The sequence below is a fragment of the Hyla sarda genome, chromosome 2, assembly GCF_029499605.1.
Source record: "Hyla sarda isolate aHylSar1 chromosome 2, aHylSar1.hap1, whole genome shotgun sequence".
NCBI lineage: Eukaryota > Metazoa > Chordata > Amphibia > Anura > Hylidae > Hyla > Hyla sarda.
The window spans coordinates 98,411,842-98,435,443 of NC_079190.1; the positions used below are offsets into that span (position 1 = coordinate 98,411,842).

The 23,602-nt window shown below is 43.6% G+C and overlaps 1 protein-coding gene across 5 annotated transcripts in view; it reads right to left on the bottom strand.

Moving 5' to 3' along the window:
• Positions 1-23,602, bottom strand: part of POU6F1 (POU class 6 homeobox 1) — a 222,811-nt gene that overhangs the window by 59,701 nt on the left and 139,508 nt on the right. For 3 of the 5 annotated variants that reach the window (XM_056562662.1, XM_056562658.1, XM_056562661.1), the window contains exons 2-4: positions 8,221-8,317; positions 7,336-7,420; positions 87-267 (exon numbers count right to left, since the gene is read on the bottom strand). In XM_056562662.1, the coding sequence (XP_056418637.1) occupies positions 87-267; positions 7,336-7,419 (265 nt within the window). In that variant the 5' untranslated portion in view covers position 7,420; positions 8,221-8,317. Of the gene's footprint in view, positions 1-86; positions 268-7,335; positions 7,421-8,220; positions 8,318-13,442; positions 13,589-23,602 lie in introns of those variants that run through there. The other 2 variants (XM_056562659.1, XM_056562663.1) reach the window with 2 other exon arrangements.

The following is a 23,602-nucleotide window of genomic DNA, read 5'->3' on the forward strand; positions in this document are numbered from 1 at the left end:
TAAATTTATATAAACTATTATATAAAGTGATGGCCTTAATAAAGATGATTAACATCCATTTTTATCATATTTCACTGGATCCATACCTACAGGCTCTGCACTTGAATTCTCCGCTTGGCACAGCACTGTCTCCCTTGTCAAATTATTAGTAACGGAGGGTTCAGATACTGGCGGCACCTCAGGTTTTCCAGACTCTTCAGGTTGAGTTGGCGTATCCACACCTACCTCCAAAACCCGAATAGTCTCATGACCAGACATTACAATCACCTGTGAGGCAACAATATATATGTGGACAGATTTCTAAACAGACATAAAATACAGTACCATTAATGATAGAATAAACCCCATACTACATGCAGTCAGCCTTCTTAAAATTTATCATTTTGTGCAATCGCAAATAAAATGTTGTGTTTTTTTGTTTCAGTGTACAGTAGGTTTCTAGGTACTGGACCAGACACCGCACTACAAAGGAGTTGGAACTGCAACACCAGAAAAAATGCCAGGATAAGAGGGGTGCTTTGTCTGTTAGGCTGCATTCACATCACGTTTAGGCATTATGGCTGCTGGGAAGTTTCAAAACCAGGCGCTCCCGTATCCCAGCCGGATCGGCACCAAATCTTATTCATTTGAATGAGCCGACCGGGATCAGATAGTGACTCCGGTCGGCCCATTTTTGCCCCGTATCCGGTTTTGTGACCGGACTTAAAACTGTGATATGCTACTTTTTTAAGTCCGGTCATAAAACGGGACTGACCCCACTAACTTCCTGCACAGTCATGCCTGGAAGAAAGTGCTTGCACAAACTATTGCCGCAAAGTTGAAAGTATACAATTGTCTTCAGTAGTATGAATAAAGAATGTTTCTTAATCTGTATTTTTCTGTCAAGTTGAAAAAGAAAAAGTTGTAAAAATAAAAAATGTATTCAAATGTTTCAATGTTGTGTTGAAAATCTAATGAACAATCATTCCAGTTTCTAAAGCAGTTAAAATAGTTAAAATATCTATTCTGTGATAGAATAACAGCACCACTAGACTTCTATCTAACAATGCAGCTAAGTTGTACACTGATTAATTCATAATCCTATAACCAATTAACTAAGTTGATTTAGAGTACAGTTACAAGAAATGGATTCACTGTGGAAAACCTGCAGCTTTTATGTGCCAAATCCTGCAGATTTGTTGTTGATTTTCTGCTGCAGATATTGGTGAAAAATTGTCTTTGGTGGAGATTTATATAAAACCTGTGCAATAGTGGAGCAGTTGTCCATATCACCCAATCAGATTGCTTCTTTAAGGCTAAGTTTCTACTTTTTTTGGGGGGGGGGGAACGCCAATAAAAACACCAATTCTGACGCATGGAGTTTTTTCAGCCAAAAAACGCTGCGGCCAGATGTTAGCTGTAAATCAATGAGAAATCGCAAAATTCTTATTCCACTTTGCGTTTTTCACTTTGGCTTTTCTTTTTTTTAAATCCTTTTGGCGTTTTTTCACTCTTTTTTTTGGCGTTTTTCAGATTGTTGGTAAACGCAGCATGTTGAGCCACTGGCGTTTTTTGTCAAAATTGTGGCGTTTTTCTCCCGTAGAAGTCTATGGGAGTGAAAAAGCGCAAAGAAAAACGATGTGGGTTTAAACTTTGGCGTTTTTTATTCTTTTCTCTAAACTTTTTTTAATTCTTTATTCTAAACTTTGCAGGCGGTTTTTATTCTTTTTTGGACTTTAGTGATCCAAAAAAGTGATGGAGAAACTTTTATTTTTTTATTTTTTTTTTTTATAAAATTTCGTAGGGTACCATTAAAAAAAAATAAAAAAGATACAGTAGTGAAGGAAAAAAATTGTAAAACATTTTTATTACTTTTTAAACAGGGATCAATTTATGTGGGCGGGCGGGGACCTAATAATGTAGCCGACAATAATAAAAATGTAGTGTGTGTGTGTGTTTTTCACTTTTTTTTTCTTAATTTTTTAAAAAATTTTTAGGTAGTACTACTACTCCCAGCATGGAACAAACTGTTCCATGATGGGAGTAGCAGTACCTGTACTAATAGAAAGATCGCCCATTGCCATCCTCCTGTATAATGTATAGAAGCGGCCGCTCTTCTTTGGTCCCCTGCACTGACGTATATATACACCTAATCATATTTCCCGCAGAGAGCTGTGATTGGCCAGATGGTTCCAGCCAATCACAGCTCTCTGTGGGAAATAGGAATATGTGTATATATACGGCCGTGCAGGGGACCATAGAAGAGCGGCCACATCTATACATTATACAGGAGGATCACAGAGGGTGTCAGTAGTGATAGCCGCTGTGATCTTTCCTTAACCCCTTAAGGACCAATGCAAATAAACCTGTACGCCCCTGAAAGACCAGGCCTGTTTTTTCAAATCGGGGATGTCTATCTTTATTAGAGAATAACTCTGGTAACGTTTTGCCAATCACGATAATTCTGACATTGTTTTTTTGTCACAAGTTGTCCTTCATGTACATAGTAAAAGTAAGCCGATATCATTTGTAGTTTTTTTTTACAATGCAAAAAATCATGAAATTTTTACCAAAAATTAAGATTTTTTGCTATTTTAACACTAATAGGTTGCATATATTTATACATACTGACCAAATAGTTTATGAAACTTATACTTTCAGATGTCTACTTTATTTTGACATCATTTTTTAGTTTTTAATTAACATTTTAAATTCGTCAGAAGCCTAACAATTTAACTTGAAATTTTGAAAATTTTGAAAATTTGAAAAGTACATCTTTTTTTATGTGCTATGCAAGGTTTGCAGAAATTAAAAGGTAGTAGAACATAGGAACACCCCCCCCAAATGACCCCATTTTAAAAACTAGACCCCTCAAGGTATTCGCTAGGGGGTACAGTGAGTATTTTAACACCATAGTTTTTTGGCAGGAATTATTACAAAGTCAGTGTTAAAAATTCGAAATTTGCAATTTTTCACAAATGCATCATTTGGGGGGCATATTTTTTGTACATCACTTCTGATATTGAAAGAAATGCACCCTATATTTTATTTACCTGCTTGTCCCATGTTCGGAAATACCCCCGCTTTGGCCATATATGGTTCCTTGGCCGCGTGGTAGGACTCAGAAGGAGAGGAGCGCCATTTGGCTTTCAGGGCAGAACAGTACCCCCACCCCCACAAGTGACCCCATTTATATACCGTACCCCTACAAGTTATTGGCTGGACCAGGGACCACTCTGATTGGTCCTTGGTCGGCTGGCTGTATAACGCGTCTGTCTGTGACAGTTAAGGCTCCTGATGGATATATCCGCCATGTTGTGGGAATAAGCACCCGCTCATGGCGAATATATCCATCACTGCTGCGGCTGGGTAGCTCAGTGTGTCCGCGCATGACTGCTGGCGGGAAATCCGCCGCTATGAGTGGACACACAAAGCTACCCAGCCGCAGCAGGGAGCTCATTACCGTGACTGCTGCATAATGTGTAGGATCACATGGTGGACATCCGCAACATATTACATGCTGCGGATGTCCGCCAATGCGATCCTACACATTATGCATTTTTTAAAATTAGATTAATTTAATAAATGTATTTTTAATATATATATATATATATATATATATATATATATTTTTTTTTTTTTTAATTTATTTATTTATTTAATTTATTTATTTATTTTACACTTTTATTACATTTTTATTTATTTTTACACTTTTATTTTATTTATTTATTTATTTTTACACTTTTTAATGCTTTGGAATACTTAGTATTCCAAAGCATTGCAGTTATATGCTGCCTGCCAGTTTTCACTAGCAGGCAGCATATTAGGACGTGCCTCTGGCACGTCCTTTCAGGCAATACCCAGGGCAGACCTGGGGGTCTTTGTAGGACCCCCGGCTGCCCAGGTATGCAGCAGCACCCCACGATCGCGCTGCGGGGTGCTGCAGAGGAGACAGAGGGAGCCCCCTCCCTCTGTCAGAACTCCTTACAGCGCGCGGTCACTTCTGACCGCGGCTGTAAGGGTTAAACTGCCGGGAGTGAAGTGAACTTCACTCCCGGCAGTGCGGCAGGGTCCCGGCCAGCCGCGTATTACATGCAGCACCCCGCGATCGCGATGCGGGGTGCTGCAGGAGTGACAGAGGGAGCTCCCTCCCTCTGTCATAACACTTACAGCCCGCGGTCACTTCCGACCGCAGCTGTAAGGGTTAAAACTGCCGGGACCGAAGTTTACTTCGGTCCTGGCAGTGCAGCAGGGTCCCGGCTGTCTGATACAGCCGAGTCCCTGCCGCGATCTCGTGGGTGCACTGGGCAGCACCCACGAGAAGAATGGACGAGTATAGACGTCCAGGTGCGGGAACGCCCGCCAACCTGGACGTCTATACTCGTCCGTGGTCGTTATCGGGTTAAAGGGGTATTCCAGGCCAAAACTTTTTTTTATATATCAACTGGCTCTGGAAAGTTAAACAGATTTGTAAATTACTTTGATAAAAAAAAATCTTAATCCTTCCAATAGTTATTAGCTTCTGAAGTTGAGTTGTTGTTTTCTGTCTAACTGCTCTCTGATGACTCACGTCCCAGGAGCTGTGCAGTTCCTATGGGGATATTCTCCCATCATGCACAGCTCCCGGGACATGACATCATCATTGAGCAGTTAGAAAACTTCAGAAGCTAATAACTATTGGAAGGATTAAGATTTTTTAATAGAAGTCATTTACAAATCTGTTTAACTTTCCGGAGCCAGTTGATATATATAAAAAAAAGTTTTTGCCTGGAATACCCCTTTAACTGCAGGTACTACTACTCCCAACATGGAGCGCACTCTGCTTCATGCTGGGAGCTGTAGTACCTGCATTAATAGACAAATCGAAATGGGTGTCAGAAGTTACACTCGCTGCGATTTGTCTATTAATGCAGGTACTACAGCTCCCAACATGAAGCAGAGTGCGCTCCATGTTCTGAATAGTAGTACCTGCAGTTAAGGAAAGATCACAGCGGGTAAGATCACAGCGGGTATCACTAGCAGAGATGAAGCGGCTTTCTCCTGCACTCGCATCTCTGTACTATACTCCGGCCGGCCACTCACTCATTCATATTTTCCTCAGAGCTGTGATTGGCTGCCACCATCCGGCCAATCACAGCTCTGGGCGGAAAATATGAATGAGTGATGTTCTATTCACATCACTGGCCAGAGTATAGAGCAGAGATGTGAGCGCTGTATAGAGCCGCTCCACATCTCTACCATATTATGGACGATAGCATCGGGTGTCAGGACTGACACCCGGGGAGATATGTCTATAGTACAGGTACTACTACTCCCATCATGGAACAGTTTGTTCCATGCTGGGAGTAGTAGTACTACCTAAAGAATGTAAAAAATAGAGAAAAAGTGAAACACACACACTTTATTAAAAAATAATAAAAATGTTGTTATAAAATATATACATCACTGCTGCATCCTTTTTTTTTTTGTTACCCAACAAATTTTGGGTACCAAAAAAACTGTCAAGGTGCAATTTCCACACAAATGAAAAAACGCAAGAAAAAACGCCAGATGCAGGAAATTGCACTGGCGTTTTTTTCAACCCAAAAAACGCAGCACAAAAAAACTAGTAGAAACTTAGTCTAAAGGGGTTGCCCGGTGAAAGACAATTTATCCTCTATCCACAGGTGTTGTACTCGGGAACTCGGGTGCTCCCAGAGAAATTAATGGCGCGCAGGCCATGTGCAGCTGGGCTCCGTTCTGGTTGCTATGGGTGACAACTCAGCTTTCCTCTGCACAGGAATTCTTCAATTCTCCTCAGAGTTCCTGCCACTGCAAAACTGCATCTGTCTGTCTGCCCCTCTCTACATATTAGCAAAGGGGACATATTGGACATATTTAAAGCAGTGAAACAGTATTTGACTTTCTTTTAAAGTGTACCTGTACCTTAATAAACTTATAACATGTCCAGTTACATGTATGAACAATGGAAGAACTGCTTTGATCTGTATGAGCAATCAAGTGACTAGACAGTCAAAAATAAAAAAAAGAAATTTCCCTGCATAATAAAAAAAATGTAATCTTTCTCCTTTTTCTACATTTTCAAATAACAAAAATTTAAAAGAAAAAATGGCCACATGTGAAATTGTCCGAACTATGAAAATATAACATTATTAATCCTGCATTTGAACAGCGTAAATGAAACAAAAGTTCACATTTTTTTCCCCATCATGTTACATCTCAGAAAATATAAAAATGTAATATGTAAAATTTTATAAAAATTTAAGTTCAATCTATGCCAAAAATAAAATAAAATAAATGGTATAGGGTCAGAACAGGGCAATTAAAAAAAAAAAACTAAAAAAAAAAAACGATAGTGACTGGTGTAAAAAAGAACCCACAAATTTTCAAACTGCAATTTTTTTTAAATGGTTTGGCAGCATATTTTATAAGCCCTTATATGGATCCGTAGATAGATAAATAAGCTGTGGCAAACAACTGATCGGCAGGTTGACGGGTGTCTTCCCCACCAGTGATAAGATATTGGTGGCCTATGTTAAAAACATGAAAGAAGAAAAAATAAAGAGACCCGCAGGGGCGCCTCGTGTGATACCGTTGAGATAATAATAACAGTAGGAGATAGAGACGTGGCGGGGCCTAGAGGACTCCTTAGGTAGTGACTGCTCACCTTGTGGCAAGTGAAAGCTTCCATATCAATCCATGAATGGGGTTAGAGAGGAAGGCAGGAACCGCTGCCAAAGGATAGGGAATAAGTTATATATTGCGGGGGGTCCAACTGCTGGGGCCCCCCACGATCTCCTGTACGGGGCCGCGGCAGTCTGCAGGAAGCGCCACAGGATACATGGAGGAGGGGACGTCGGGCGCCCTTACAGGAGATCACGGGGGGCCCAGCGCTCAGACCCTCCACGATCTATAACTTATTCCCTATCCTCCGGATAGGGGATGTATATTGCACTACAGTTCTCCATTAAAGCAGTTTAAAAAAAAAATTTTTTTAAATTTAAAAAAAATGATAATAATTTGGTTGATGGTCTGTTTTTAACATAGGCCTCCAATATCTAATCATTGGTGGGGAAGACACCCGTCAACCTGCCGATGAGTTGTTTGCCACAGCTTTTTTTTTTTTATCTATGGATCCATATAAAGGCTTGTTTTTAGCGGGGACAATTTAATGTTTTAATAACACCCTTCATTTTTTACATAAAATATGCAACCTTCGGATAGGATATAAGTTATGATGCAATAAAGTTCTCCTTTAATAATCATTTGGAATTGGAGTTGCATGTAGATATAATGGACATTAAATGATAATAAATTTACTATTCTTTGTTATGATTATTAATGAAATATAAATACCTGTTCATTGACTGTAAGTGGCGACTCATGTTTTTTGACAGTACCAGTATCCATGTTTAATGGTGCTCCTCCAGCCTCCCGCATGCTATAAAACAAGTATAATAATGTATGTATAAATCAAGGTACTAGGCTAAATGAATCTAAATGTTAATGTCTAAAAACAAAAGGGCATATATGTCATTTGTACCCTTTTCATAATAACAGGAGTTTTATAAAAATAATTAAATAATATGTCCCTAGATATTGGGGGGGGGGGGGGTTCCTAATAGTTTTATATCAGCCACTGAAAGGGTGAAAGCAGCAGAACACTATTGCAGTGGTTGATATAAAACTATGAGGCTATGTTCACATGTCCGAATTTCCATTTGGAATTCCGTATTTATTGTATTCAACGTGATTCTGCTGCGTTGTGCACATGGCAGAATTTCCACACCAGATGTTTATGGCTCAGAAATTCAGCTTCCCCATCCGCAAAAATAACAAATCTTTTCATTCTTTCTGCGGATTTCTCACGGAATGCATAGCCATCTAAGAGACGGGGCATTCCTGTACGGTCCTAGTGCAAGCATGTTATACCGGCACCTGCAGTCGGCGAAATGTCCAGACAGAGATTTTCCGTGCGGACATTCCAATGTGTGAACATAACCTTAGGAATAAACCCAACTATCTAGGGGCTCAGAGGAAACGTGCTAAGGTACCAACTACCAATATACTTGACCTGCACACAAAATATCAGCAGTGCTTCCCTTATAGACAGAATAGCTGCTGTGTTATTGTGCTCTTCTGTATGACAAACTCTGATCAAAGTGTGATATCAGGAACAGCAAGCTCTATTATTTGCTCATGGATTTCTACATTCATAGTAAAGAGAATATGACATATTACCTAGTGATTTTCAGTGCTTGATGTAACTTCTGTATTTTCTTGTTGATACTCTTGTTTCTGTAAAATCCATTTCACCGCACAGACCTGAATTCCACTACTACAAATAAATACATGAAAAGAGGTAATTGTCTATTAGGAATAAAGATCCCACAGCTGAATTTGAATTGTTTATTCTCTTATGTTAAAGGAACACTTCTGCACATGCTGTGACCCAAGCCTGGCAAAAGATGGTGAGATGACACCAAACTTGCCCCAGAATTCTGGCACAATCAAAGCCAACTAATAGGCAATGTAAACTTAGACTAGACAGTTTAAAGATTCACCAAATTTATAAAACACCCTAAGAATGCTCTAAATTTATCAAAGCTGCTTATGCTAAGTTTACACATGACAAATACAAATGGCAATTTCTGCAAATTTTGACCCTATTGAAGTTACACTCCTCAACGCCAAGAAGAAAAAGTCATGGAATTAGGAAAAACGCAGCAGACTACACGCACTTACAAGCCTTGGCATGCTATCCATGAGTTTACTAATGGTTGTCTGAGGACTGTTCTGCCACGCTGAATGCACTTTGGCACCCAAATTAATAAGATCCGCCGCTACATAGTTGGTAAGGTTGAAAAAAGCCAAGAGTAAATCAAGTTCAATCTTAAACCCTACTGTGTTGATCCAGAGGAAGGCAAGCCCGCCCCCCCCCCCCCCATGAGGCTTATTGCAATTGCCCCATGACAGGGAAAAAATTCCTTCCCAACTCCAGTATGGCAATCACAATACATCCCTGAATTAACCCCTTAAGGACACAGCCCATTTTGACCTTAAGGACCAGGCCAATTTTATTTTTGCATTTTCGTTTTTTCCTCCTCGTCTTCTAAAAATCGTAACTCTTTTATATTTTCATCCACAGACTAGTATGAGGGCTTGTTTTTTGCATGACCAGTTGTCCTGCATAATTATATGACTCATTTTACCATAAAATGTATTGCGCAACCAAAAAAATACTATTTGTGTTGGGAAATTAAAAAGAAAACAATTTTGCTAATTTTGGAAGGTTTCGTTTTCACGCCGTACAATTTACGGTAAAAATGACATTTGTTCATTATTCTGTGGGTCAATACGTTTAAAATGACACCCATGATTATATACTTTTCTATTATTGTTGTATTTAAAAAAAAAATCGCAAACTTTTTAACCAAATTAGTATGTTTAAAATCCTTCTATTTTGACGACCTATAACTTTTTCATTTTTCCGTATAAGTGGCAATATGAGGGCTCATTTTTTGCGCCATGATCTGTACTTTTTATTGATACCAGATTTGTGTTCATAAAACTTTTATACATTTTTTTATTATAATTTTTTTTTTAATAAAATGTGACAAAAAAGTAGCAATTTTGCACTTTTTTTTATTTTTACGTTCACGCCGTTCACCGTACGGGATAAATAACATTTTATTTTAATAGTTTGGACACTTACGCACGCGGCTATACCAAATATGTGTATTAATTGTTTTTTTTTTTACACTTTATGGGGGTAAAAAGGGAAAAAAGGACATTTTACATTTTTATTGGGGGAGGGGATTTTTCACATTTTTTTTTACTTTTAAAACTTTTTTTACTTTCATTTTTACACTTTAATAGTCCCCATAGGGAACAATCTATAGCAATCCTTTGATTGTTAAAGGAGTACTCCGGTGCTTAGACATCTTATCCCCTATCCAAAGGATAGAGGATAAGATGCCTGATCTCGGGAGTCCCGCCGCTGGGGACCCCCGGGATCTTGCACGTGGCACCCCGTTTGTAATCAGTCCCAGGAGCGTGTTCGCTCCGGGTCTGATTACGGACGACCACAGGGCCGGCGGTGTGTGATGTCCGCCTCCGCCCCTCAATGCAAGCCTACGGGAGGGGGCGTGATAGCTGTCACGCCCCCTCCCATAGGCTTGCATTGAGGGGCAGAGCGTGACGTCACGCGGGGTGATTACAAACAGGGTGCCGCGTGCAAGATCCCAGGGGTCCCCAGCGGCGGCACTCCCGCGATCAGGCATCTTATCCCCTATCCTTTTGAGTACCCCTTTAATACTGTGCAGTGCTATGTATAGGACACAGCACTGCTCAGTATTATCGGTGATCTTCTGTTCTGGTCTGCTCGATCTCAGACCAGAGCAGAAGACCACGGGAGACGGCCGGAGCAAGGTGAGGGGACCTCTGGCCGCCATGCTGAATGATCGGATCACCGCGGCAGCACTGCGGGCGATCCGATCATCCTTTCAAACTACCGCAATGCTGCAGATGCCGTGATCTGTATTGATCACGGCATCGGAGGGGTTAATTGAGGACATCCGCACGATAGCAGATGTCTGCCATTACCGGCGGGTCCCTGGCTGCTGATAGCAGCCGGGACCTGCCGCGCATGACACAAGCACCGGTCCGGAGCGTAAATGTACGTCATGGTGCGTTAAGTACCACGTCATTATGACGTACATTTACGCCCATTGCCGTTAAGGGGTTAATGTTCTATACAGATAAATTTATTATAGTATCGTTGTAATATTATATTTTTCCAGAAAAACATCCAGCAACATCATGTGGCAGAGAGTTCCATAGTCTCACTGCTCTAACAGTAAACAATCTCTGTCTGTGTTGAGGGTGAAACCTTTTTTCCTCTAGGCAAGAATGGAGGGGGCGCGGCATGACATCACGAGTGGGCATGGAATGACATCACGTCTCCCGCTGCGGAAACCCAGCATTCTAAACATACTGTTTAGAATGCTGGGTGATTGCAGGAGGTCTGAGCAGCATGACCCCCACGATCAGGCATCTTATGCCCTATTCTTTGGATAGGGGATAAGCTGTCTAGGGACGGAGTACCCTTTTAACCCATGTTGGTGCTCTGTTAGAATTTTTTTATTAACATGCTGGCAGCTCTCTTTGCAATTGTCAACCAATTACTTCCAAGATGAGCTCTATAGGAGACAAGTTACATAGTTACATAGTTAGTACGGTCGAAAAAAGACATATGTCCATCAAGTTCAACCAGGGAATTAAGGGGTAGGGATGTGGCGCGATATTGGGGAAGGGATGAGATTTTATATTTCTTCATAAGCATTAATCTTATTTTGTTCCAGGAATGTATCTAATCCTGTTTTAAAGCTGTTAATTGTTCCTGCTGTGACCAGTTCCTGAGGTAGACCGTTCCATAAATTCACAGTCCTCACGGTAAAGAAGGCGTGTCGCCCCTTGAGACTAAACTTTTTCTTCTCCAGACGGAGGGAGTGCCCCCTCGTCCTTTGGGGGGGTTTAACCTGGAACAGTTTTTCTCCATATTTTTTGTATGGGCCATTAATATACTTATATACGTTTATCATATCCCCCCTTAAACGTCTCTTCTCAAGACTAAACAATTGTAGTTCAGATGCTACAGGCCATGGTCACATTAGCAGGAGCAACATGCGGCCTGACTTTGTTGTGTTGAAAAACAGCTCTTGGAACATTTTATAGAAATGTGCATATCATTGTAACGCTGAGCTGTGTATCTAAAGTGAAGAATAATGGGTCTGGTTAATGTACATTATGCCACCCCACAGCATTATTCCAGGAGAAGGACTGCTGTAACATTTCCCTCTTCAACATAAAGTTATGGTGCAGAGCAAGATGGCAATGGTGGCTAGAATAGAGGGCTTGCTCTGATCCTATGTCAGTATGAACCTAGCCTTAGATGGACATGAGAAAAACAGGATGCTGTTGCCACCTACAAAAATGTGTATTTGAATATTTCAAGCACATTCAATTTTGGGCATAGTTTTAGTATTTTTTTTCACCCATATACATATGTTTTGTCATTCTTGATTATATGCCAAGCTTTTTCTTGAGTACAGTTATGTTGAGACTTAGGAAGCACAGCAGGGAACATCCTGAGCACATAACGGCTTGTCACTTTGAGTATAGTAGTAACATGGCCTTAAGATTTAGAAGTACAGTATTTGGGTAAATAGTTCCCTTTAGATTAAATATAAAGATTGTATTGAATTTAATAGTAATTCAATAAATAAATACATATATATTGAATGAAAGCATTATCAGAACATGACATAATACTGAACTTATATTATAAATATATAGAGATTTTTTTCTTACATATTTTTCTGGTGTTTCTTTTTGTGTGACCATCCATTTCAAGTAATCTTGAAATAATACAGATTTCACACTAAGCCAGTCACAATAGACTGATACTCTAGGGCAGTGGTCCTCAACCTGCGGACTTCCAGATGTTGCAAAACTACAATACCCAGCATGCCTGGACAGCCAACGGCTGTCCGTGCATGCTGGGAGTTGTAGTTTTGCAACATCTGGAGGTCCGCAGGTTGAAGACCACTGCTCTAGGGTTTTGTATCATCACATTATCACTAGACTGTCAGACAGTTAAAGGGTTAGTCCAGTGGTGAAAAACGTATCCCCTATCCTAAGGATAGGGGATAAGTTTGAGATCGTGGGGGGTCCGACCGCTGGGGCCCCTGCGATCTCTCTGTATGGGGGCCAGATCTCTCCGGCCAGATAGCGGGTGTCGACCTCCGCACGAAGCGGCGGCCGACACGCCCCCTCAATACATCGCTATGGCAGAGCCGGAGATTGCCGAAGGCAGCGCTTCGGCTCTGCCATAGAGTTGTATTGAGGTGGCGTGTCGGCCGCCGCTTCGCGCGGAGGTCGACACGCCCCCTTCCTGCCGGCTGTCGGGGCTCCATACTGGAGATCGCAGGGGGCCCCAGCGTTCAGACCCCCCGCGATCTCAAACTTATCCCCTATCCTTAGGATAGGGGATAAGTTGTTCACCACTGGGTCACCACTGGACTACTCCTTTAATGGCAACCCTATTGTACTACTAGAGGTGTAAATAAGGTAGTATAGTAACATTATACACTATGCACACAGAAATGTCTGGTGTCTGGGGTAGGGGCTGCATTATAATTTTCTGTAGACTGTAAAAATCTAGGACATTTCTGTTAATCACTATTCTTTTCAGTTACAATAGCAATAAGCACATACACCTTACTGCACATTTAATATCAGACATTTAAAAAATATATTTCTCTGCTGGAATACTCTGTTACTAACAACGTTTACATGTCCTTTAAAAAAAAACTTTTGAGTCAGGATCTTAATACACCCTAAAGAGCAATAATGCAAATTACATCAAACATGTATTAACATATTTTATGCATTTATATTACCTGTTCTTCCTGTCAAGATATGTTCACAATGTGGAATTTCCATTCGGAATTCTGCCATAACTTGCTGCCTGTTGATCTGAATGGGATTCTGCAGGCCAATTGAGACAGCAGAATTTTCGTGGCATTCCGCGGCTGCCTTTGGCATTCTGACAAAAATATAAGACCAGTCTTATTTTCCCCGAATTCTGCAGCTGAATCCCATTGAAATCAATTAAATATCAGGGGAATTTTCAGAACACAGAAATCCTGCCAGAATCCCGCAATTCCGTTCAGCAAGCTTTGCTGAACGTAATTTCTGCAGAACTGCAGAAATTCTACCATGTGAACATATCTGTCACGATTCGGCTGGCAGGAGGTGGATCCTCTGTGCCAGAGAGGGATTGGCGTGGACCGTGCTAGTGGACCGGTTCTAAGTTACTACTGGTATTCACCAGAGCCCGCCGCAAAGCGGGTCTTGCAGCGGCGGTAGTAACCAGGTCGTATCCACTAGCAACGGCTCAACCTCTCTGACTGCTGAAGATAGGCGCGGTACAAGGGAGTAGACAAGAGCAAGGTCGGACGTAGCAGAAGGTCGGGGCAGGCAGCAAGGATCGTAGTCAGGGGCAATGGCAGGAGGTCTGGAACACAGGCTAGGAACATACAAGGAAACGCTTTCACTGGCACAATGGCAACAAGATCCGGCGAGGGAGTGCAGGGGAAGTGAGGTATACATAGGGAGTGCACAGGTGAACACACTAATTAGACCAACTGCGCCAATCAGTGGCGCAGTGGCCCTTTAAATCGCAGAGACCCGGCGCGCGCGCGCCCTAGGGAGCGGGGCCGCGCCGGGACAGGACCGACGGAGAGCGAGTCAGGTACGGGAGCCGGGGTGCGCATTGCGAGCGGGCGCCACCCGCATCGCGAATCGCATCCCGGCTGGGGGCGGTATCGCAGCGCACCCGATCAGTAGATCTGACCGGGGCGCTGCAGTAGCGAGGATGTTGCGAGCGCTCCGGGGAGGAGCGGGGACCCGGAGCGCTCGGCGTAACAGTACCCCCCCCCTTGGGTCTCCCCCTCTTCTTGGAGCCTGAGAACCTGAGGACCAGACTTTTGTCTAGGATGTTGTCCTCAGGTTCCCAGGATCTCTCTTCAGGACCACAGCCCTCCCAATCAACCAAAAAATTTTTTTTCCCTCTGACCGTCTTGGAGGCCAGTATCTCCTTCACGGAGAAGATGTCAGAAGAACCGGAAACAGGAGTGGGAGAAACAAGTTTGGGAGAGAAACGGTTGATGATGAGTGGTTTAAGGAGAGAGACATGAAAGGCATTGGGAATACGAAGAGAAGGAGGAAGAAGAAGTTTGTAAGAGACAGGATTAATTTGGCACAAGATTTTGAAAGGACCCAGATAGTGTGGTCCCAGTTTGTAACTGGGGACACGGAAGCGGACATATTTAGCGGAGAGCCATACCTTGTCTCCGGGAGCAAAAATGGGGGAAGCTCTTCTTTTCTTATCGGCAAACTTTTTCATGCGAGATGAAGCCTGTAAAAGAGAATTTTGGGTCTCTTTCCATATGGTGAAAAGATCACGAGTCACTTCATCCACAGCGGGCAAACCAGAGGGCAAGGGAGTAGGGAGGGGGGGAAGAGGGTGACGGCCGTACACCACGAAAAATGGGGATTTAGCAGAAGATTCAGAGACTCTGAAGTTGTACGAGAATTCGGCCCATGGTAGAAGATCTGCCCAGTCATCCTGGTGGGAGGAAACAAAATGCCGTAAATAGTCACCCAGGACCTGGTTAATTCTTTCTACTTGCCCATTGGATTGAGGATGATAAGCAGAAGAGAAGTTTAATTTAATCTTGAGTTGTTTACAGAGAGCCCTCCAGAATTTTGACACGAATTGGACGCCTCTATCCGAGACGATCTGCGTGGGCAAACCGTGAAGACGAAAAATGTGTACAAAAAATTGTTTTGCCAACTGAGGCGCTGAAGGAAGACCAGGAAGAGGAATAAAATGTGCCATCTTGGAAAATCGATCAACGACCACCCAAACAACAGTGTTGCAACGGGATGGGGGTAAGTCTGTAATAAAGTCCATACCAATCAGAGACCAAGGCTGTTCGGGGACAGGCAGAGGATGAAGGAGACCAGCAGGCTTCTGGCGAGGAGTCTTATCCCGGGCACAGACAGTACAGGCCCGCACAAAATCAACAACATCCGTCTCCAGAGTCGGCCACCAATAGAAACGAGAGATGAGTTGCAAGGACTTTTTGATGCCCGCATGGCCTGCGAGGTGGGAGGAGTGACCCCATTTGAGAATCCCGAGACGTTGGCGTGGAGAAACGAAGGTCTTCCCTGGAGGAGTTTGCCTGATGGAGACTGGAGAAGTGGAGATCAGACAGTCAGGAGGAATGATGTGTTGCGGAGAGACCTCTACTTCCGAGGCATCCGAGGAACGAGAGAGAGCATCGGCCCTAATGTTCTTGTCGGCAGGGCGAAAATGAATTTCAAAGTTAAAACGGGCAAAGAACAACGACCACCTGGCCTGGCGAGGATTCAGCCGTTGGGCAGACTGGAGATAGGAGAGATTCTTGTGATCGGTGTAAATGATAACTGGAAATTTTGATCCCTCCAGCAGATGCCTCCATTCCTCAAGTGCCAATTTAATGGCCAGTAGTTCTCGATCCCCGATGGAGTAGTTCCTCTCCGCCGGAGAGAAGGTCCTAGAAAAAAAACCACAAGTAACAGCATGCCCGGAAGAATTTTTTTGTAGAAGGACCGCTCCAGCTCCCACTGAGGAGGCATCAACCTCCAATAGGAAGGGTTTAGATGGGTCAGGTCTGGAGAGCACGGGAGCAGAAGAAAAGGCAGACTTGAGCCGTTTAAATGCGTCTTCCGCTTGGGGAGACCAGGACTTAGGATTGGCATTCTTCTTGGTTAAAGCCACGATAGGAGCCACAATAGTGGAAAAATGTGGAATAAATTGTCTGTAATAATTGGCGAACCCCAAAAAACGTTGGATAGCACGGAGTCCGGAGGGGCGTGGCCAATCTAAGACGGCAGAGAGTTTATCTGGGTCCATTTGTAGTCCCTGGCCAGAGACCAAGTATCCTAGGAAAGGAAGAGATTGACATTCAAACAGACATTTCTCCATTTTGGCATAAAGTTGATTGTCTCGAAGTCTCTGAAGAACCATGCGGACATGCTGGCGATGTTCTTCTAAGTTGGCAGAAAAAATCAGAATATCGTCCAGATACACAACAACACAGGAATATAAGAGATCACGAAAAATGTCATTAACAAAGTCTTGGAAGACGGCAGGGGCGTTGCACAGGCCAAAGGGCATGACTAGATACTCAAAGTGTCCATCTCTGGTGTTAAATGCAGTTTTCCATTCGTCCCCCTCCCTGATGCGGATGAGATTATAAGCACCTCTTAAGTCCAGTTTGGTAAAGATGTGGGCACCTTGAAGGCGATCAAAGAGTTCTGAGATAAGAGGTAGGGGGTAGCGGTTCTTTACCGTGATTTTATTAAGTCCGCGGTAATCAATGCAAGGACGTAGGGAGCCATCTTTTTTGGACACAAAGAAAAATCCAGCTCCGGCAGGAGAGGAGGATTTGCGGATAAACCCCTTTTTTAAATTTTCCTGGATGTATTCAGACATAGCAAGAGTCTCTGGGGCGGACAGAGGATAAATTCTGCCCCGGGGTGGAGTAGTGCCCGGGAGGAGGTCAATAGGACAGTCATAAGGCCTGTGAGGAGGTAAAGTCTCAGCTTGTTTTTTGCAAAATACGTCAGCATAGTCCATATAAGCCTTAGGGAGACCGGTTACAGGGGGACCCACAGGGTCACGGCAGGGAGTACTGGGAACCGGTTTAAGGCAGTCCTTGAAACAAGAAGTACCCCAGCTCTTGATCTCTCCTGTGGACCAATCAAGGGTTGGGGAATGGCGTTGAAGCCACGGTAGTCCAAGGAGAATTTCGGAAGTGCAATTGGAGAGGACCAAAAACTCAATTTTTTCGTGATGGGGTCCGATGCACATTAGGAGGGGCTCCGTGCGGTAACGCACGGTACAGTCCAATCTTTCATTGTTAACACAATTGATGTAGAGGGGTCTGGCGAGACTGGTCACCGGGATGTTGAACCTGTTGATGAGAGAGGCCAAAATAAAATTTCCTGCAGATCCGGAATCCAAGAAGGCCATAGTAGAGAAGGAGAAGGTAGAGGCAGATATCCGCACAGGCACAGTAAGGCGTGGAGAAGCAGAGTTGACATCAAGAACTGTCTCACCTTTGTGCGGAGTCAGCGTACGTCTTTCCAGGCGGGGAGGACGGATAGGACAATCCTTCAGGAAGTGTTCGGTACCGGCACAGTACAGGCAAAGATTCTCCATGCGGCGTCGTGTCCTCTCTAGAGGTGTCAAGCGAGACCGGTCAACTTGCATAGCCTCCACGGCGGGAGGCACAGGAACGGATTGCAGAGGACCAGAGGAGAGAGGAGCCGGGGAGAAAAAACGCCTCGTGCGAACAAAGTCCATATCCTGGCGGAGCTCCTGACGCCTTTCGGAAAAACGCATGTCAATGCGAGTGGCTAGATGAATGAGTTCATGCAGGTTAGCAGGAATTTCTCGTGCGGCCAGAACATCTTTAATGTTGCTGGATAGGCCTTTTTTAAAGGTCGCGCAGAGGGCCTCATTATTCCAGGATAATTCGGAAGCAAGAGTACGGAATTGGATGGCGTACTCGACAACGGAAGAAATACCCTGGACCAGGTTCAGCAGGGCAGTCTCAGCAGAAGAGGCTCGGGCAGGTTCCTCAAAGACACTTCGAATTTCCGAGAAGAAGGAGTGTACAGAGGCAGTGACGGGGTCATTGCGGTCCCAGAGCGGTGTGGCCCATGACAGAGCTTTCCCAGACAGAAGGCTGACTACGAAAGCCACCTTAGACCTTTCAGTAGGAAACTGGTCCGACATCATCTCCAAGTGCAGGGAACATTGCGAAAGAAAGCCACGGCAAAACTTAGGGTCCCCATCAAATTTATCCGGCAAGGATAGTCGTAGGCCGGAAGCGGCCACTCGCTGCGGAGGAGGTGCAGGAGCTGGCGGAGGAGATGATTGCTGAAGCTGTGGTAGTAGCTGCTGTAGCATCACGGTCAGTTGAGACAGCTGGTGGCCTTGTTGCGCTATCTGTTGCGACTGCTGGGCGACCACCGTGGTGAGGTCGGCGACAACTGGCAGTGGAACTTCAGCGGGATCCATGGCCGGATCTACTGTCACGATTCGGCTGGCAGGAGGTGGATCCTCTGTGCCAGAGAGGGATTGGCGTGGACCGTGCTAGTGGACCGGTTCTAAGTTACTACTGGTATTCACCAGAGCCCGCCGCAAAGCGGGATGGTCTTGCAGCGGCGGTAGTAACCAGGTCGTATCCACTAGCAACGGCTCAACCTCTCTGACTGCTGAAGATAGGCGCGGTACAAGGGAGTAGACAAGAGCAAGGTCGGACGTAGCAGAAGGTCGGGGCAGGCAGCAAGGATCGTAGTCAGGGGCAATGGCAGGAGGTCTGGAACACAGGCTAGGAACATACAAGGAAACGCTTTCACTGGCACAATGGCAACAAGATCCGGCGAGGGAGTGCAGGGGAAGTGAGGTATACATAGGGAGTGCACAGGTGAACACACTAATTAGACCAACTGCGCCAATCAGTGGCGCAGTGGCCCTTTAAATCGCAGAGACCCGGCGCGCGCGCGCCCTAGGGAGCGGGGCCACGCGCGCCGGGACAGGACCGACGGAGAGCGAGTCAGGTACGGGAGCCGGGGTGCGCATCGCGAGCGGGCGCCACCCGCATCGCGAATCGCATCCCGGCTGGGGGCGGTATCGCAGCGCACCCGGTCAGTAGATCTGACCGGGGCGCTGCAGTAGCGAGGATGTTGCGAGCGCTCCGGGGAGGAGCGGGGACCCGGAGCGCTCGGCGTAACAATATCCTTATGCTGCTTGAACTAGGAGTAATTGGGGCAGTCCCCGATGGCTTCTGCTGCCCTGCCAGCTTTGATTGATTGATCTTTCCCTAATCTCAAACAAAGAGAGATCTATCAATTGAGGCCAGTAAGTCTTTGATGGTAACCTCGATGACTCGTGGTTCGGGCAGCATAAAGTGATGACAGGTTGTTTTTAAGGCTACATTCACACTACCTTTGCACCCCGTTAAGAACGGCCATCAAACTTATTTTTTGTTTGTTTGATGGGGTGCAATGGGCAACAGCGGGTCCCGATGCACCCCATTATAGTCAATGGGATCCGTCGGGTGCCGCTTTATTTCAACGGGAGTAGCGGGTAAAAAAGACGGTGCAAGCATTGATATTCACATTTATCTTTTATATCTGTAATGTTTGTTTTCCACAACAGTGAATAATTATTATACATGCTGCAAAAACATTTTACTAGTTTTATAAATGTGTGACTAGTGGCAACACCACAATATAAAAATACTTCTTGTAGACACCAATCTGAAATACCAACTTTACGGTTTAAGATTAGCTCAGCTTCTATTTGTTAAGTTGCTGAAGCTGTTAATTCCATTAGTGCTACCCTGTGTTATTTTTACTTCATTGGCATCCTGAATCACCAGCTTGGATGACATTCAGATCCTAATTATTGCATGCATACATTTCACCTATTGTATATTTTAGCAGCACATGTATGACGTTACCTAGGGAACTGCTCTAAAGGAAGTTACATTTCCCTAGTATATATTAGAGAAAAGGGTGTTTATCTTCTATTAAGCTGGCAGTGCACAAAACAGGAATATGCCATCTGTTAATGGCTGCCCAAAAACACTTTCTGAAGGATACTAATTATTTCTAATGTATATGTTTTAGCTACAAACGTAAGACTTTGTTATGCTGTGTTCACACCCGAATTGTCAATTCTGATCTTCTTTTACATCATAGGAACATAAAACAAAAAATTTCAAAGACTCAAACTGGGGTCCGTCATTTTGATGGGGGAAAAAAGTGTTGCATCTTCTGCTCTTTTTTTTCCCATCAAATATGACAGAATCTGTGACACCTGCTCTAAACTCTACACTCTATATATTAGGACTGCCACTACTGCAGTATTGGGGCAGTTAAGAAATATAGTGGCAGGGAAGTTCACCTCTATATGCCACGTAGACAGGTTTCTGCTAAGCAATGTTTGTGTGCTGCTGGAGGGTGAGCAGTGACTTGTTGATAGAGACCTACAGTGGGGCAAAAAAGTATTTAGTCAGTCACCAATTGTGCAAGTTCTCCCACTTAAAAAGATGACAAAGGCCTGTAATTTTCATCATAGGTATACCTCAACTATGAGAGACATAATGAGAAAAAAACATCCATAAAATCACATTGTCTGATTTTTTAAGAATTTATTTGCAAATTATGGTGGAAAATAAGTATTTGGCCACCTACAAACACAAAAGATTTCTGGCTCTCACATACCTGTAACTTCTTCTTTAAAAGTCTCCTCTGTCCTCCACTCATTACCTGTATTAATGGCACCTGTTTGACCTTGTTATCAGTATAAAAGACACCTGTCCACAGCCTCAAACAGTCACACTCCAAACTCCTGGCCAAGACCAAAATGCTGTCGAAGGACACCAGAAACAAAATTGTAGAGCTGCACCAGGCTGGGAAGACCGAATTTGCAATAGGCAAGCAACTTGGTGTGAAGAAATCAACTGTGGGAGCAATTAGAAAATGGAAGACATACAAGACCACTGATAATCTCCCTCGATCTGGCAAGCAAGCAAGATCTCACCCCGTGGTGTCAAAATCATCACAAGAATGGTGAGCAAAAATCCCAGAACCACATGGGGGGACCTAGTGAATGACCTGCAGAGAGCTGGAACCAAGGTAACAAAGTCTACCATAAGTAACTCACTACACCGCCAGGGACTCAAATCATGCAGTGCCAGACGTATCCCCCTGCTTAAGTCAGTACATGTCCGGGCCCATCTGAAGTTTTCTAGAGAGCATTTGGATGATCCAGACAGGAGAATGTCATATGGTCAGATGAAACCAAAGTAAAACTTTTTGGTAAAAACTCAACTCGTCATGTTTGGAGGCAAAAGAATGCTGAGTTGCATCCAAAGAACACTATACCTACTGTGAAGCATGGGGGTGAAAACATCATGCTTTGAGGCTGTTTTTATGCTAAGGGTCCAGGATGACTGATCCGTGTAAAGGAAAGAATGAATGGGGCCATGTATCGTGAGATTTTGAGTGTAAACCTCCTTCCATCAGCAAGGGCAATGAAGATGAAACATGGCTGGGTCTTTCAGCATGACAATGATCCCAAACACACCGCCCGGGCAACGAAGGAGTGGCTTCGTAAGAAGCATTTCAAGGTCCTGGAGTGGCGTAGCCAGTCTTCAGATCTCAACTCCATAGAAAAGCTTTGGAGGGAGTTGAAAGTCTGTGTTGCCTAGCGACAGCCCCAAAACATCACTATTCTAGAGGAGATCTGCATGGAGGAATGGGCCAAAATACCAGCAAGTGTGTGAAAACCTTGTGAAGACTTACAGAAAACATTTGGCCTCTGTCATTGTCAACAAAGGGTATATAACAAAGTCTTGAGTTGAACTTTTGTTATTGACCAAATACTTATTTTCCACCGTAATTTATTTTCTCTCAAATTCTTTAAAACTCATACAATGTGATTTTATGGATTTTTTTCTCATTATGTCTCTCATAGTTGAGGTATACCTATGATGAAAATTACAGGCTTCTCATCTTATCAAGTGGGAACATTTGCACAATTGGTGGCTAAATACTTTTTTTGCCCTACTGTATATAGTTTTTCTATTATTGAACTACTTTAATAAGAAGTCAAACATTATAAATAAAATTAAAAAAATCTGTATATTTAAAAACTTGTCCCCTTACACCACTATAACTTTTTATTTTTTTGTATACGGGGATATATAAGGGCTCATTAATTACACTGTGATCTGTAGTTTTTATTGGTGTCATTTTTGTTTTAATGGTTCTTTTTTATTGCTTTTTATAATTTTTTTATATATACGATAAAAAAATTGGTATTTTTTGATTTTGGTATTTTTTTTACGTTTACGCCGTTTACTGTACGAGATCAAATATTTTAATATATCAGACATTTCCGCATACCGCATATTTTTATTGGGGGAGGGGCTTATTCAATTTTGAACTTTTTTTTATTAAAATTTTTTTTTTTTTTTTTTTACACTTTTTTAGTCTCCACAGGGGACAATTTACTGCAGTCATTATGCATGGGCATAGCACTGAGCAGTGTTATCTGAGGTAGGTCTGCTTGAAGGTAGACCAGAGAAAAAGACCCTATGATGACAGCAGGTAAGGAAACCTCTGTCCGCCATCTTAGCTGATCTGATATCCGTGGTTGATCAAATCAGCCATCAGAAACCGCTGCATATGCTGTGATCAATATTGATCATGACATCTAAGAGGTTAATGCCTGACATGTGATTTATGATGTCTGCAATTACCGGCAGGTCGCTGGCTGCTGATAGCCAGGACCCTCAGCTCCTGCACTTGCTTCATAGCCACGGCAGGACGCAGGACGTACATATACATCCTGGTGAGCTAAGTCCCAGGCGCCCAGAGCATATCTGTATGCCCAGCATCCTCTAGGGGCTAAATAGTACCTGTCATATGATTGATACATTTTTTAATCCTCCCAGTTCACTTTATTTTTTTTATTTGTCAGTTTGTCACGTGTATCTCTTGCTCAGTCTCAGGGAGCTCCACAGACTGGAAAGGGGTATTTACTGGCAGGCGTGACATCATTTGAACCCCTGTTGGGGAGAACTTTCTCCCTCACTCTGCTACACGCAGCCCAGAGCAGTTAAGTGTGAGATGGACTGTGATTGGTTGACTGCACCCCCCCCCCCCCTTTCCACCCCAGCTCTGGCATTGAACTTTACTGTGTGCACAGCTCTGCCCAGCAGCTTCCCAAGGGTGGAGTCATGTAGAGCATCATGACTCTACAGTCTAGCTCGGCTGAAATGGAAAGGGAGCTAGAATATTCCGCTTTGTACACTGTGCTCAACTGAGGTTTAACCTGCATTTCCTGACTTTTGTCTCTGCCCTGCTGCTGCAGGAGACAATCTGTAAGCAGGACAAGAAGAACGACCCCTGGTGGCCAAACTTTTAA